Source organism: Impatiens glandulifera, chromosome 5, assembly GCF_907164915.1.
Source record: "Impatiens glandulifera chromosome 5, dImpGla2.1, whole genome shotgun sequence".
NCBI classification, from domain to species: Eukaryota; Viridiplantae; Streptophyta; class Magnoliopsida; order Ericales; family Balsaminaceae; genus Impatiens; species Impatiens glandulifera.
This window is the reverse complement of record NC_061866.1, coordinates 16,329,291-16,342,276: the sequence shown is the minus strand read 5'-3', so window position 1 is coordinate 16,342,276 and position 12,986 is coordinate 16,329,291. Positions and strand designations below refer to the sequence as shown.

The window sequence follows — 12,986 nt, the reverse complement described above, 5'->3', positions numbered from 1 at the left end:
CAACGTCTAACCATGCTAGTCTCACAGACGTCTAATAGACTTCGACGTCTAACCACGTAGGTTATCAAACAAGACTTTTATCCAAACAGAAGCATAGACTGCTTAAGCAAATATGCGTCTAAGTAGATATACTCCTTAAACTACTGATCCTGACATATTGAGACCTCTGTCTACATGTCTATCTAGTTATATTTGAATAACATGTTCCCCCTAAATGTATGCATGATCAGTTCAAATAAATCAGTCAAGATCAATAAGCCCTAAAATATTTCTAAAGTAAGAAAACTTAGTCTTGGGTAGTGGCTTTGTGAACACGTCTGCCAATTGTTGATCTGTGGAGACATATTCAAGGCGAATATGCTTCTAACTGACATGCTCTCAGATGAAATGATGTCTAATTTCGGCGTGCTTTGTCCGAGAATGCAGAACTGGATTGTAGGTGATGGCAATTACACTTGTGTTGTCGCAGAAAATAGGAGATTCTTCTACTTCTATCCCATAGTCCCTCAGTTGTTGTTGAATCCACAAGAGCTGAGAACAACAACTTCATACTGCAAGATATTTGACTTCAGTTGTAGACATAGCAACTGAAGTCTGTTTCTTGCAGAACTAAGAGAATCAAATGATCACCAAGAAATTGGCAAGTTCTACAGGTGTTTTTTCGATCAATCTTGCAACCTGCATAATCTACATCTAAGAAGCTTTTTAGATTGAAATTGGAATCCTTCGGATACCACAATCCCACATTTTGAGTTCCCTTGAAATACTTCAAAATACGCTTAACAACAATAAAGTGTGATAGTTTAAGATTAACCTGGAATCTTTCACAGACACTAACATCAAACTGAATATCGAGTTGGCTAGCAGTAAGGTAGAGCAAAGAGCCGATGAGCCCTCTATAGGCAGTGATGTCAACGCTTTGTCCATCATCATTTTTGTCTAACTTGCTAGAAGAATTCATTGGAGTGGCTGCAACCGAGCAACTCTCCATTCCAAACTTCTTTAGCAATTACTTGGTATATTTAGCTTGGTTGATGAGGCTCCATGTTTCAAGTTGACGAACTTGAAAACCAAGAAAGAAGGTTAATTCTCCCATCATTCTCATCTCAAATTTGTCTTGCATCAACTTGGCAAATTTCTCACTCAATTTGGGGTTAGTTGATCCAAATATGATATCATCAACATATACTTGAACAAACAGAATATGAGAGTCTTTAACAAATCTAAACAATGTTTTGTCTACTAAACTAATAACAAAATCATGATCAAACAGAAACTTAGTCAAAGTATCATATCAAGCTCTTGGAGCTTGTTTTAAACCGTATAAAGCTTTGTCAAGTTTAAAAACATGATTTGGTAAAGTATGATCTAAAAAACTAGGAGGTTGTTCAACATACAGATTTTCATTAAGTTTACCATTTAAAAATGCACTTTTCACATCCATTTGAAAAACTTTGAAATTCTTGAAAGATGCATAAGCTAGGAAGATTCTAATTGCTTCAAGTTTGGCCTCAGGTGCAAATGACTCATCAAAGTCAATGCCTTCCTCCTGTCTATACCATTGAGCAACCAACCGGGCTTTGCTTCTTACAACTAAGCCATCTTCACTAAGCTTATTTCGAAAAACTCATTTAGTTCCAATAACCGATTGATCAGTTGGCCTTGAGTTAAATACCACACTTTATTTCTCACAAATTGGTTTAACTCCTCTTGCATGGCATTGATTCAATCTGGATCAAGCACGTCTTCACCAATTTACTTAGGTTCAATTTAAGAAATAAAAGTAGAGTTTGCCATCTCATCCAATAATTGACATCTTGTCATACGAGGAGAATTAGGATTACCAATTATCAATTCATGTGGATGATCTCCGTTCCATTTGAAGTTTGATCTAAAAGGATTAGATGTCAGATTAGTTGGCTCCGCGACATCCGAACTTTCAACAACTTGTTGAACTGGATTTTGGACGTTTGGTTGTTTCTCAACTGGATCAACCACTTAATCAGATGGATAATCCACTTGAACATGAGATTCATCCTCACTATAAGATTCAAGACATGCCACTTCTAATCTGTTAGCAAGGTCGATGGGATCAATAGAATTGTTTTCAACAGATTCATCATAAACAACATGAAAGAATTTGATAGGATCGACTTTATCAATAGAGACGGGGGTCTGGCTAAGGATGAAGGCTTATGAAAAACGGTTTGAAAGAAATCCTGTTAGGGATTTAATTCGCTTTCTATTCTACGCAAACTTGTGTAAACACTTGAAATGAATTCAAGGCGGAATTGTTTACTTGGTTTTAAGCACAAGATGAAATATGAAAAGATGACAGAAAAGAAGAACACATTAGTTTGTTTATGGATGTTCGGAGAAACTCTCCTACATCACCCATTCTTCCAACCACTAGAAGGATTCACTATAATATGATTCGAATCAAATACAGTTTACACACACTTAGCTCACTATTGAACAAAACACTTTCTATTCAATTACAAGATGAAGAATATCACTCAGCTAAAGGTGTTTTGATTCTAGCTCTCTCTTGATTCACACACAGTACAATCAGAAAGAAGCTTCACAATATTCAAAGGCTTGAATTCTCTGTAGTTTTAGTAAGCAAGATTGGCAAGTAACGGGGTATTTCGTCCGCTGTCCTTAGGATTTGTTAAATACTGAGCAGGAGCTAACGGTCGAATATTCAAGAATGATACGTGGCACTCTTCTATTGGAAAGCCTCCATTGTACACAGCAGGTTCTGAGCACAAGGATCGTGACCGTACATTACTGGTAGTGCGCCGAATATTCCATCAGGGATGTACCTGCAAAACAAGTAATGTGAGGAAAATTCTCTTACATGGAATTCCTTGATTGGATGCATATAGTTGTTGTACTAATCTTGACTAGAAAGTGGAGCAGAGGTAGGGTATAGCTATAGCACGTGGGTAGGTGAAATGCTAGATTCAAGCGTACTGCTTAAACTGAGCATTAGACGTATTTCAGTTAGACGGATTGTGAAAATCAGTCTAATGAAATATGGCATCTCCTTCTAATATAAAAACGTCTATTAGACCACCTGGTCTAATAGAATTAGACTCGCGTCTAATTACAATAACCATTAGACTGCACGTCTAACTCCACTGACTTAGACTACATGTCTAATTCCGGTTCTACCTCAGACTTGTCTGAAGGAGTTAGACGCACGTCTAACTTTCACTAATTAGACTACCCGTCTAATTATCCAATAACCATTAGACTGCACGTCTAACTCCATTGAGTTAGACTGCACGTCTAACTCCATTGAGTTAGACTGCACGTCTAATTCCGGTTCTACCTCAGACTTGTCTGAAGGAGTTAGACGCACGCCTAACTTTCACTAATTAGACTACCCGTCTAATTATCCAATAACCATTAGACTGCACGTCTAACTCCACTGAGTTAGACTGCACGTCTAATTCCGGTTCTACCTCAGACTTGTCTGAAGGAGTTAGACGCACGTCTAACTTTCACATTCTATTAGACTACACGTCTAACTCCGCTGAGTTAGACTGCACGTCTAATTCCGCATAAATTAGACTACCAGTCTAATTACAAATATATTAGACTACACGTCTAACTCCGATGAGTTAGACTGTACGTTTAATTCCGAATATCAATTAGACTACCCGTCTAATTACAAACATATTAGACTTACGTCTAATTCCATGTATTCATTAGACTAACGTCTAATTCTTTACATTCATTAGACTACACGTCTAACTCTGATGAGTTAGACTGTACGTCTAATTCTATGCATTAGACTTACGTCTAATTCCATGCATTCATTAGACTACACGTTTAACTCCGATGAGTTAGACTGTACGTCTAATTCTATGCATTAGACTTACGTCTAATTCCGTATATCTATTAGACTATCCGTCTAATTACAAACATATTAGACTTACGTCTAATTCCGTGTATTCATTAGACTAATGTCTAATTCTTTACATTCATTAGACTACACGTCTAACTCCGATGAGTTAGACTGTACGTCTAATTCTATGCATTAGACTTACGTCTAATTCCATGCATTCATTAGACTACACGTTTAATTCTATGCATTAGACTTACGTCTAATTTCGTATATCTATTAGACTATCCGTCTAATTATACGTCTATTAGACTACACGTCTAACTCTGATGAGTTAGACTGTAAGTCTAATTTTATGCATTGAAAGCCAAAATCGGTCTAATGACCCTCGTTAGATCCAAGTCTTATGAAATATTGTTTCAATTCACCTGTATCAAAACACATAAGTTATTTCATCATCAAAATCTCAGTGGTTAAATTATTTCAACACTTAGTCAAAATAATTTGACCCAACAGAATTCCTCAACAGTTTGTGTACGATTGTTGTATACTCTGAAAGCTTTACTAACTGATGAGTAACCTAGCATAATTCCAGTATCTGTTTTAGAATCAAAAGCGGTCAAATATTCTTTCCCATTGTTATGAATAAAACACTTACACCTGAATACTCGAAAGTAATACACTATAGGAATTCTTCCATAAAACACTTCATAGAGTGTTTTGTCAAAACGTTTGTTAATTATTGACCAATTTTGTGTATAGTAGACTGTGTTTATGGCTCCTGCACAAAACTTCTGAGGAACACCTAAGTCGGAAAACATCGATCTCGCTACTTCCTTTAGTGTCTTGACTCTTTTCTCAGCAATACCATTTTGCTGTGGAGTTATGGCACTAGACAACTCGTGTCTAATACACGATTCCTCGAGATATGAAGTTAGGTGTCTGTTGGTGAATTCGGTTCCCCGATCATTTCTAATCCGAATAATGCTTAAAGATTTTTGGTTTTGAATTCTTCTAAGGAGTTTAATCAAATTCAGAGCAGTCTGATCCTTAGAAGGCAAAAATACAACCCATGTAAAGCGTGAAAAATCATCAATAATGACTAGGGTAAATCTCATTCTTCCCAAGCTCTTTATAGAAATTGGACCAAACTGATCCATGTGTAAAAGTTCCAAGCACCGGTTGGATTGAGATTTCCCTTTACTTTTGAACGATGATTTGCTCTACTTTCCTAACTAGCAAGCAAGACAAACATTGTCCTTTAAACTTCATGTTTGGTAACCCAATAACCAAATTATGCGAACAAATGTTGTTAATAGTTTTAAAGTTAAGATGATTCAATCTCTTATGCCACAACTAGTTTTGATTAGTTTTGGTAATCATGCATATGAGATTATATACTTGAGATTTCCAGTTCATTTTGTAAGAGTTTCCTACCCTAGTTCCGGTCAATAAAACATTATCCTGTTGATCCTTAACTATGCATGCGTGAGTTTGAAAATCAACAGAAAATCCATTATCACATAGTTGACTAATACTAATCAGATTATAACACATATTTTCAACAAGTAGCATGTTGTTGATGGTTAGATTACCATGGATAATTTTACTCTTACCCATGGGCTTACCATTGCGGTTAACTCCGAAAGTGATCTTAGGACCCGAGCATTCTGTTATATCAGATAGAAGCCGTCTTTCTCCAGTTATGTGTCTAGAACATCCATTATCCAGATACCAAACTGAATCCTCCAAACAGTTAACCTACACAAAAACATATTGATAGGATCTAGATCGCGGGTGGGGGACCGGGGTCCGGCTAACACTACAACACTCAACGGTTGGCGTTTAATCCGGTTAGAGATTAACACCGGGTTTCAATACTACACAGGCTGTCACAAACCCTTGAACCGAGTTCAAGTGCGGAAGTGGTTTGTTTCAGACTGAAGCAACGCACACAGGATGAATAGAGATAGATTTTGGAGAATATCGGTTTGGAGTTTAAGAGGTCGGTTTAAGGTTTAGTGAATCGGTTAGAATGATGCAAATCGGTTAGGACAGTACGAGTCGGTTAGGAAGTAGAACCGACATAAAGTAAAGAACAAGACACATGTTTTTATGGATGTTTGGAGATAACACTCCTACGTCACCCCTTCTTCTTGAAACCGCGAGAAGGATATTCACTAAGGAATACACAAACACAATACACGATCGAGACTTATTTACTGCTCGATAAACACTCTTACAATTCTCACAGAAATTGTAATCACACTTCAGATGCACACTAAAACTTGAATCTTGTAGAGAGTGTTAGATAAATTAGACCGGTTAAAATAAGAACTTAACAAAACAAATTTACTGTGCAGGAACGGTTAAGAACCTTGACCGGTCAAGAATCAAACCGGTCAAGAAATCAAACCGGTTAGAAGAAGAAGCAAAGGATGTATCCAAAACCGGAAGTTATCCGGTTAACCTGAAGCTATGAACAAACCGATAGACATCCCAAACCGAAATACTATATCCAACCGGAAAACCGATGAAGAGACCACTTAGAGAAAGAAGTCAGGATTATCAAACTAAGTACAATCTAAAATTGGTGTAAATAGACACTTTGGGTATATGAAGAAGATGACATCAAAGGATCAGACTGTGACATTGCCATATCCATACAAGTCTGATGATACTCTAAAAGCTGCAGAAGATTGTCTGAAGAAACAATTACCATTTTAGTACAAGTCAAAGGTGCAGTCTTCCAGATACAAGCAACCGGCCAACCGGCAGTTGCCATATTAAGTAAAAGACAAATGAAGCCGGTCTGTTTCATGCATTGGAAGCTTAAACCGCAATTAATGTCTCTGCTCAACCAATCAGATTCAAGGATTACCTTGAAGGTATCCGTTGAAGAAATGTGACCGTTGGCACATTTCACCTATAAAAGGAGATGAAGAGGAGTAAATGCAGTTCACCAATTCTACCAGTCACAAACTCTAAGAGTTAGTAGTTACAAGTTGTGCTTATCTCTCTACAAGATTAAAAGTTTAAGTGTGCATTTGAAGTGAGATTACAATTTCTGTGAGAATTGTACGAGTGTTTATCGAGCAGCAAATAAGTCTCGATCGTGTATTGTGTTTGTGTATTCCTTAGTGAATATCCTTCTCGCGGTTTCGAGAAGAAGGGTGACGTAGGAGTCTTATCTCCGAACATCCATAAAAAAATGTGTCTTGTTCTTTACTTTCTGCCGGTTCTACGTTCTAACCGACTTGTACTGTCCTAACCGACTCACACTGCTATAACCGAATTACATCATAACCGATTCACTAAACCTCAAACCGACCTCCTAATCTCCGAACCGATATTCTCCAAAACTTATCTTTATTCATCCTGTGTGTGTTTGCTTCAGTCTGAAACAAGCCACTTCCGCACTTGAACTCGGTTCAAGGGTTTATGACAGCCTATGTAGTATTGAAACTCGGTGTTAATCTCTAACTGGATTAAACACCAACCGTTGAGTGTTGTCAGGAAGAGTAAACCGGCCAGACCCCGGTCCCCCACCCACGATCTAGATCCTAACAATTGGTATCAGAGCAGTTAGTTTCAATACTCAAGCAACCTGAAGCAAGCAAGCATGACTTTCGAGAAGCCTCCAATGCTAGAAGGTGATGATTTCGTCAACTGGAAGATATGCATGCACTTGCACCTAATCACTATGGATGATGAGATGCCGTTCATCCTATCTGAAGGACCGATAAAGATTGATAAAGATAGAAAGGATTGGACATCTGAGGATAAGAGGAGAAACAACCTGGATAATCATGCCAAAAACCATATCTTCAAAGGTTTTGACAGAAATACCTTTTGTAAGGTCAGAGATTTCAAAACCTCAAAGGAAGTATGGGAAACGGTGATTCAACTTCATGAGGGAAATGAAAGAACCAAGAAAAACAAGATAATGGTGGCTACCCAGAAGTTTGAAAACATCAAGATGAAGCCAGGAGAAACCATGAGGGAGTATAGTGACCGATTTACAAATGTGATAAATGAGTTATCAACTCTTGGAAAGACGTATGATAACAAGGAATCAATCATCAAAGCATTAATATGTCTTCTGAGCGCATGAGACATAAAGACGATGGTGATGAGAGAATCAAACTGCTTAAACAAAATGAAGTTACACGACGTATTCGAAGATCTTAAGGCATATAAGTTTGAAATGAGATCTAGGATCGAAGATGAAGCATCAGCCTCAACTGCTACTAAGGCATTAGTCACATTCATAGAACCGGTAGCGGCTGCACCGATCAAATCCGCTGAACAATTCACTGTGGATGCTATGGCAATGCTTGCACAGAAGTTTGGTAGATTCATGAAGAAAAGCCAACCGACAAACAACAACTATAACTACGGTGATAAATCTAATGTTAGATGTTATAATTGCAATTGTTTGAGACATTTCAGGTGGGAATGCAGAAAACCAAGACGGGATGATCGAAAACCGGATGATCAGAACCAAAGAAATAACTACTCACAAACCGGTGAAGGAAGGGAAGTTCAGAAAGCACTCATAGCCGATGATGGAGGAAGTCTATGGGCTCACTATGACAACGATGATGAATACACTTGTCTCATGGCAAACGAGGAACATGTATTTGATTTTTCTTGGGAAGAATTTACTAAAGATGAGTTAGTTAATGCACTAAATGACATGGTAGTAGAGTACAAAAATCTGTTAACCTTAGTACCAACCCGACTCAACTTTAGAACCGAAACTATAGCAACAACCCGGTCCGAACCTGAACCCGATAGTATTCAACCTGATGAAATCTTAGAAATCGAGGCAGCACCTGAACTATCCTCTGAGACTGAACAACTCAAGGAGTCAGTTCAAGAGTTGACCGAAGAGGAAGATGCACAAACCCGGTATCGAATAGCAGCATGGAAAAGATCTAGTGAAATGGTGAACCAGATGTCTAAATATAAAAGACATCCCAAATGCAAATTTGGTCTTGGATACAAAAACAACAGATCCGCCAACCGATACCGTTCCAACAAGATGAAACTCACAAAAGACAATCTTCCCTTTGTAAGATTTGTCAAGAGCTTTTCAACCGACGATGAGGAACAAAGTGACTCAAAACTGGAAGAAGAAATAACCTATGTAAGTCCAACTAATTCGGAAAAATGACTTCATCCTGAGAGAAGGAAAGCCAACCGGCCAAAAGTTAAACAAACATATCCACGACCACATAGAATAAACCAAAAGCCACCACAAAATAAGGCACTCTTAGGACAACAGAAAGATGTCAGACCGAGCATAGGAAAAAGAGTTAGAACCATAATCGGGAAAGTTGTCCGACTTATTAAAGTCTGGATACCCAAGGGACTAATCAATTGTGGACCCAAGTAAATGTGGGTACTAAATAGTTGTAAATATGTATATTTTGCAGGATATGAGGAAACGGATAGGAAATTCTGAGTGGTATCTGGACAACGGTTGCTCCAGACACATGACTGGAAACAACAACCTTCTAACCGACATCAAAATAGAAACCGGTGCAATGATTGTCTTTGGTGACAACTCAAGAGGTAGAACTGTGGGAAAGGGTAAGATTGTCCATGGTAATTTAACAATTGACAATGTACTTCTAGTTGAAAATCTACACTTTAACCTGCTAAGTATTAGTCAGATGTGTGATGCTGGATATACTGTAGAATTTCTTAGGCATGCATGTTTAGTTAAAAACTCTCAGGGTAGCACACTACTAACCGGAAATAGATTAGGAAATATATACAAGGTAGACTGGAAAAATGAAGTGGAGCATTCTGTTTGCATGGTAGCTAAAACCGATCAAACCTGGCTACCTTTAAGAGTAAATGAAACATTCAATCTAACCGATGTTTAGATCTTCTTCACATGGATTTATTTGGACCGATTAAGGTTACTAGCCTAGGTGGTATGCATTACACTATGGTTGTTATTGATGATTACTCTAGATATACATGGGTCACATTTTTGGCAGCTAAAAGTGAAACCGCATCCAATCTAATCACACTGCTTAAGCGTTTACAAAATGAAAAATCAACACGTATAAATAGCATTAGGAGTGATAGAGGAACCGAATTTACAAATAGTACTCTAAATGCATTTCTTGATGAATCCGACATTAGACACGAGTTGTCCAGTGCTAGAACTCCTCAACAGAACGGCCTTACTGAGAGAAGAAACCGAACTCTCAAGGAAGCCGCAAGGTCTATGATAGTCGACTTAGGTGTTGCTCAAAAATTTTAGGCTGAAGCTATCAGTACGGCATGTTATATACAAAACCGGTCTTTGATCAACAAATTTCATAATAAAATACCGTACGAAGTATATTTTGATAGAATTTCTAACATTGGGTATCTTAAAATTTTCGGTTGTAAATGTTACATTCACATTAATGACAAAAACTACTTATCTGCTTTTGATGCAAAATCCGATTTTGGAATAATGCTAGGTTACTTAGCGGTGAGTAAAGCATATAGAGTATATAATACTAGAACTTTAACCGTGGAAGAATCCCTTCATGTTATATTCGATGAATCGGTTGAAAGTAACACCGCATCATCCTTTGATCTCCACAACAGATTGGAAAATCATGATATCCATTCTGATAGTGAAGATGAGATTCCGGTTTACAGACGGTTTGTCCATGACCAAATAGGTGTTATTGAAACCCAGCGGATCAAGCTGCCCACAGCAGGAAGCTGACACCTTGGTTCAAACTGAGGAAATCGGTCGGTCTGACACTATTGTTCAGCCTATCGATATGTCTAGCCTTGATCAAATAAATGGTAATTTGGTAGACACTCATGAACCGAATCTAAAAAGGAACACAAACCATCCTCCTGAGCTTATTATAGGTGACCCTTCAAAACCCATCCAAACTATGCGACAAAAACTGGAGGAATACTTTAATTCCGCTTTCATATCCCAGATTGAGCCGAAAAAGGTGGATGAAGCATTGGTAGATCCGGATTGGATCTTAGCAATGCAAGAAGAGTTGAACTAGTTTGAGAGCAATAAAGTCTGGTATCTAGTCCTTAGACCGAAAGATCAACCGGTCATAGGAACAAGATGGGTATTCAGAAATAAACTCAATGAAGACGGTTTGGTTACGAGGACCAAAGCTAGATTAGTGGCACAATGATACAAACAGGAAGAAGGCATTGATTTTGAAGAATCATTTGCTCTTGTAGCTAGAATTGAAGCTATTAGAATTTTTCTAGCTTTTACTGCTTTTAAAAATTTTAAAGTTTTCCAAATGGATGTTAAAAGTGCATTTTTAAATGGTGACCTACGTGAAGAAGTATACGTTGAACAACCACCCGGCTTTAAAAATGCTGACCTGCCTAATCATGTATATCGTCTAAATAAAGAATTGTACGGTTTAAAACAAGCTCATAGAGCTTGGTATGATACATTAACCGCATTTTTGATACATCATGACTTCACCATAGGTTCAGTAGATAAAACCCTATTTAAATTTGAGAAGAAGGGACACATTTTACTTGTTCAAATATATGTAGATGATATCATTTTCGGATCAACCGATCCTAAGTTGTGTGATAAATTCTCAACCCTGATGACTAACAAATTTGAAATGAGTATGATGGGAGAATTAAGCTTCTTCCTAGGTCTTCAGGTTAAACAACTCGAAGGAGGAACTTTCATCAGTCATCCCAAATACACAAAGGAACTTCTAAAGAAATTTGGGATGGACACATGTTCATCTGCGGCCACTCCAATGAGCTCATCAATAAGCTGGATAAAGATGATGACGGTCAGGGAGTAGACATGACCGCCTATCGTGGAATCATCGGTTCACTTCTGTACCTAACAGCAAGTAGACCGGACATATTATTTGCGGTCGGCGTATATGGAAGATTCCAGGCTAATCCCAAACAGTCTCACTATACAGCCGCTAAACGAATCCTGAAATATCTAAAGGGAACACCTGAAGTCGGTCTGTGGTATCCAAAGGACTCATATTTTAACCCCACTAGTTATTCTGACGTAGACTATGCAGGATGTAAAATTGATAGAAAAAGTACCAGCGGAACATGCCAATTCTTAGGTGCTCGGCTTGTTTCATGACACAACAAGAAGCAAACGCCGGTTGCTACATCAACCGTAGAGGCTGAATATCTGGAAGCCGGAAGTTGTTGTTCACAACTTCTATGGATTCAACAGCAACTAAAGGATTTTGGTGTCACCGCCGAAGAGTCTCCAATTTTCTGTGACAACAAGTGCTATAGCAATCACGTACAATCCGATTTTACACTCTAGAACCAAGCACATCGACATAAGGCATCATTTCATCCGGGAACATGTCATGCAGAAGCATATCCGGCTAGAATATGTATCAACTAATCAACAAGTAGCCGATATCTTCACAAAACCCTGCAGGAAGCTAAGTTTTCTTTCTTCAGAAACATCCTCGGTTTAACCGATATTAATCAACTCATTTCTTAAACCTTTAACCTCTAAAGGAAAAAATCGGCTCGGACAGACAAAACCGGCAGTTCTTCCTAAAATGTTGGAAACCGAATTTACCACCATATTTATTGAAGAACCGCTTTGTCTATCAGTTACAATAAACCGACCAGTTACTTAGTACCTACACTAATTAACTGCATCGGGACCAATGACTGAAAACCAACCGGTTTGAATATAATACATTTTGGAATATTTAGTTTCCCAACAAAACATGGAACAATTGTTTGTGTTTGGACGTATTTGTTTTGAAAAGATACCTTTTCAAAACAAAGTAGTCATGCCTCAAAAGACGTGAAGATATGATATATCTCACCGTCCAGGCCTATGACTCACATCCTTAGACTGTAAATATACCTAATTCATGCAAAATGTTTTATCCTATGGCTAATAAACTAGATTTTACCTGTTAACCCATGGATAATACTACTCACCTATATCACCCTTCAACTAATATATAAGTTAGATGAATATCAAACAAATATTCACATCCTCAACATTTCATCTTACTAAGGCAAAAATGTCTCAGTTCCAAAACATTCTTCAAGTTGATTTTGATTCAGCACAAGGGACACAACACTACGAAATCTTCAAAATGATCAAGTC

General features: G+C 37.9%; 1 protein-coding gene across 1 annotated transcript; it reads right to left on the bottom strand.

Moving 5' to 3' along the window:
• Nucleotides 1–568: 568 nt before the first annotated feature.
• On the bottom strand, nt 569–991 carry LOC124939071 (uncharacterized mitochondrial protein AtMg00810-like). The gene has a single exon (XM_047479581.1). It carries the CDS (start codon nt 989–991, stop codon nt 569–571), a length of 423 nt encoding a protein of 140 aa, XP_047335537.1.
• Between the last annotated feature and the right edge of the window lie 11,995 nt (nt 992–12,986).

Excerpts from the sequence above, each read along its gene's own strand:
- LOC124939071 (XM_047479581.1), bottom strand. The coding sequence starts at position 991 with ATGGAGAGTTGCTCGGTTGCAGCCACTCCAATGAATTCTTCTAGCAAG.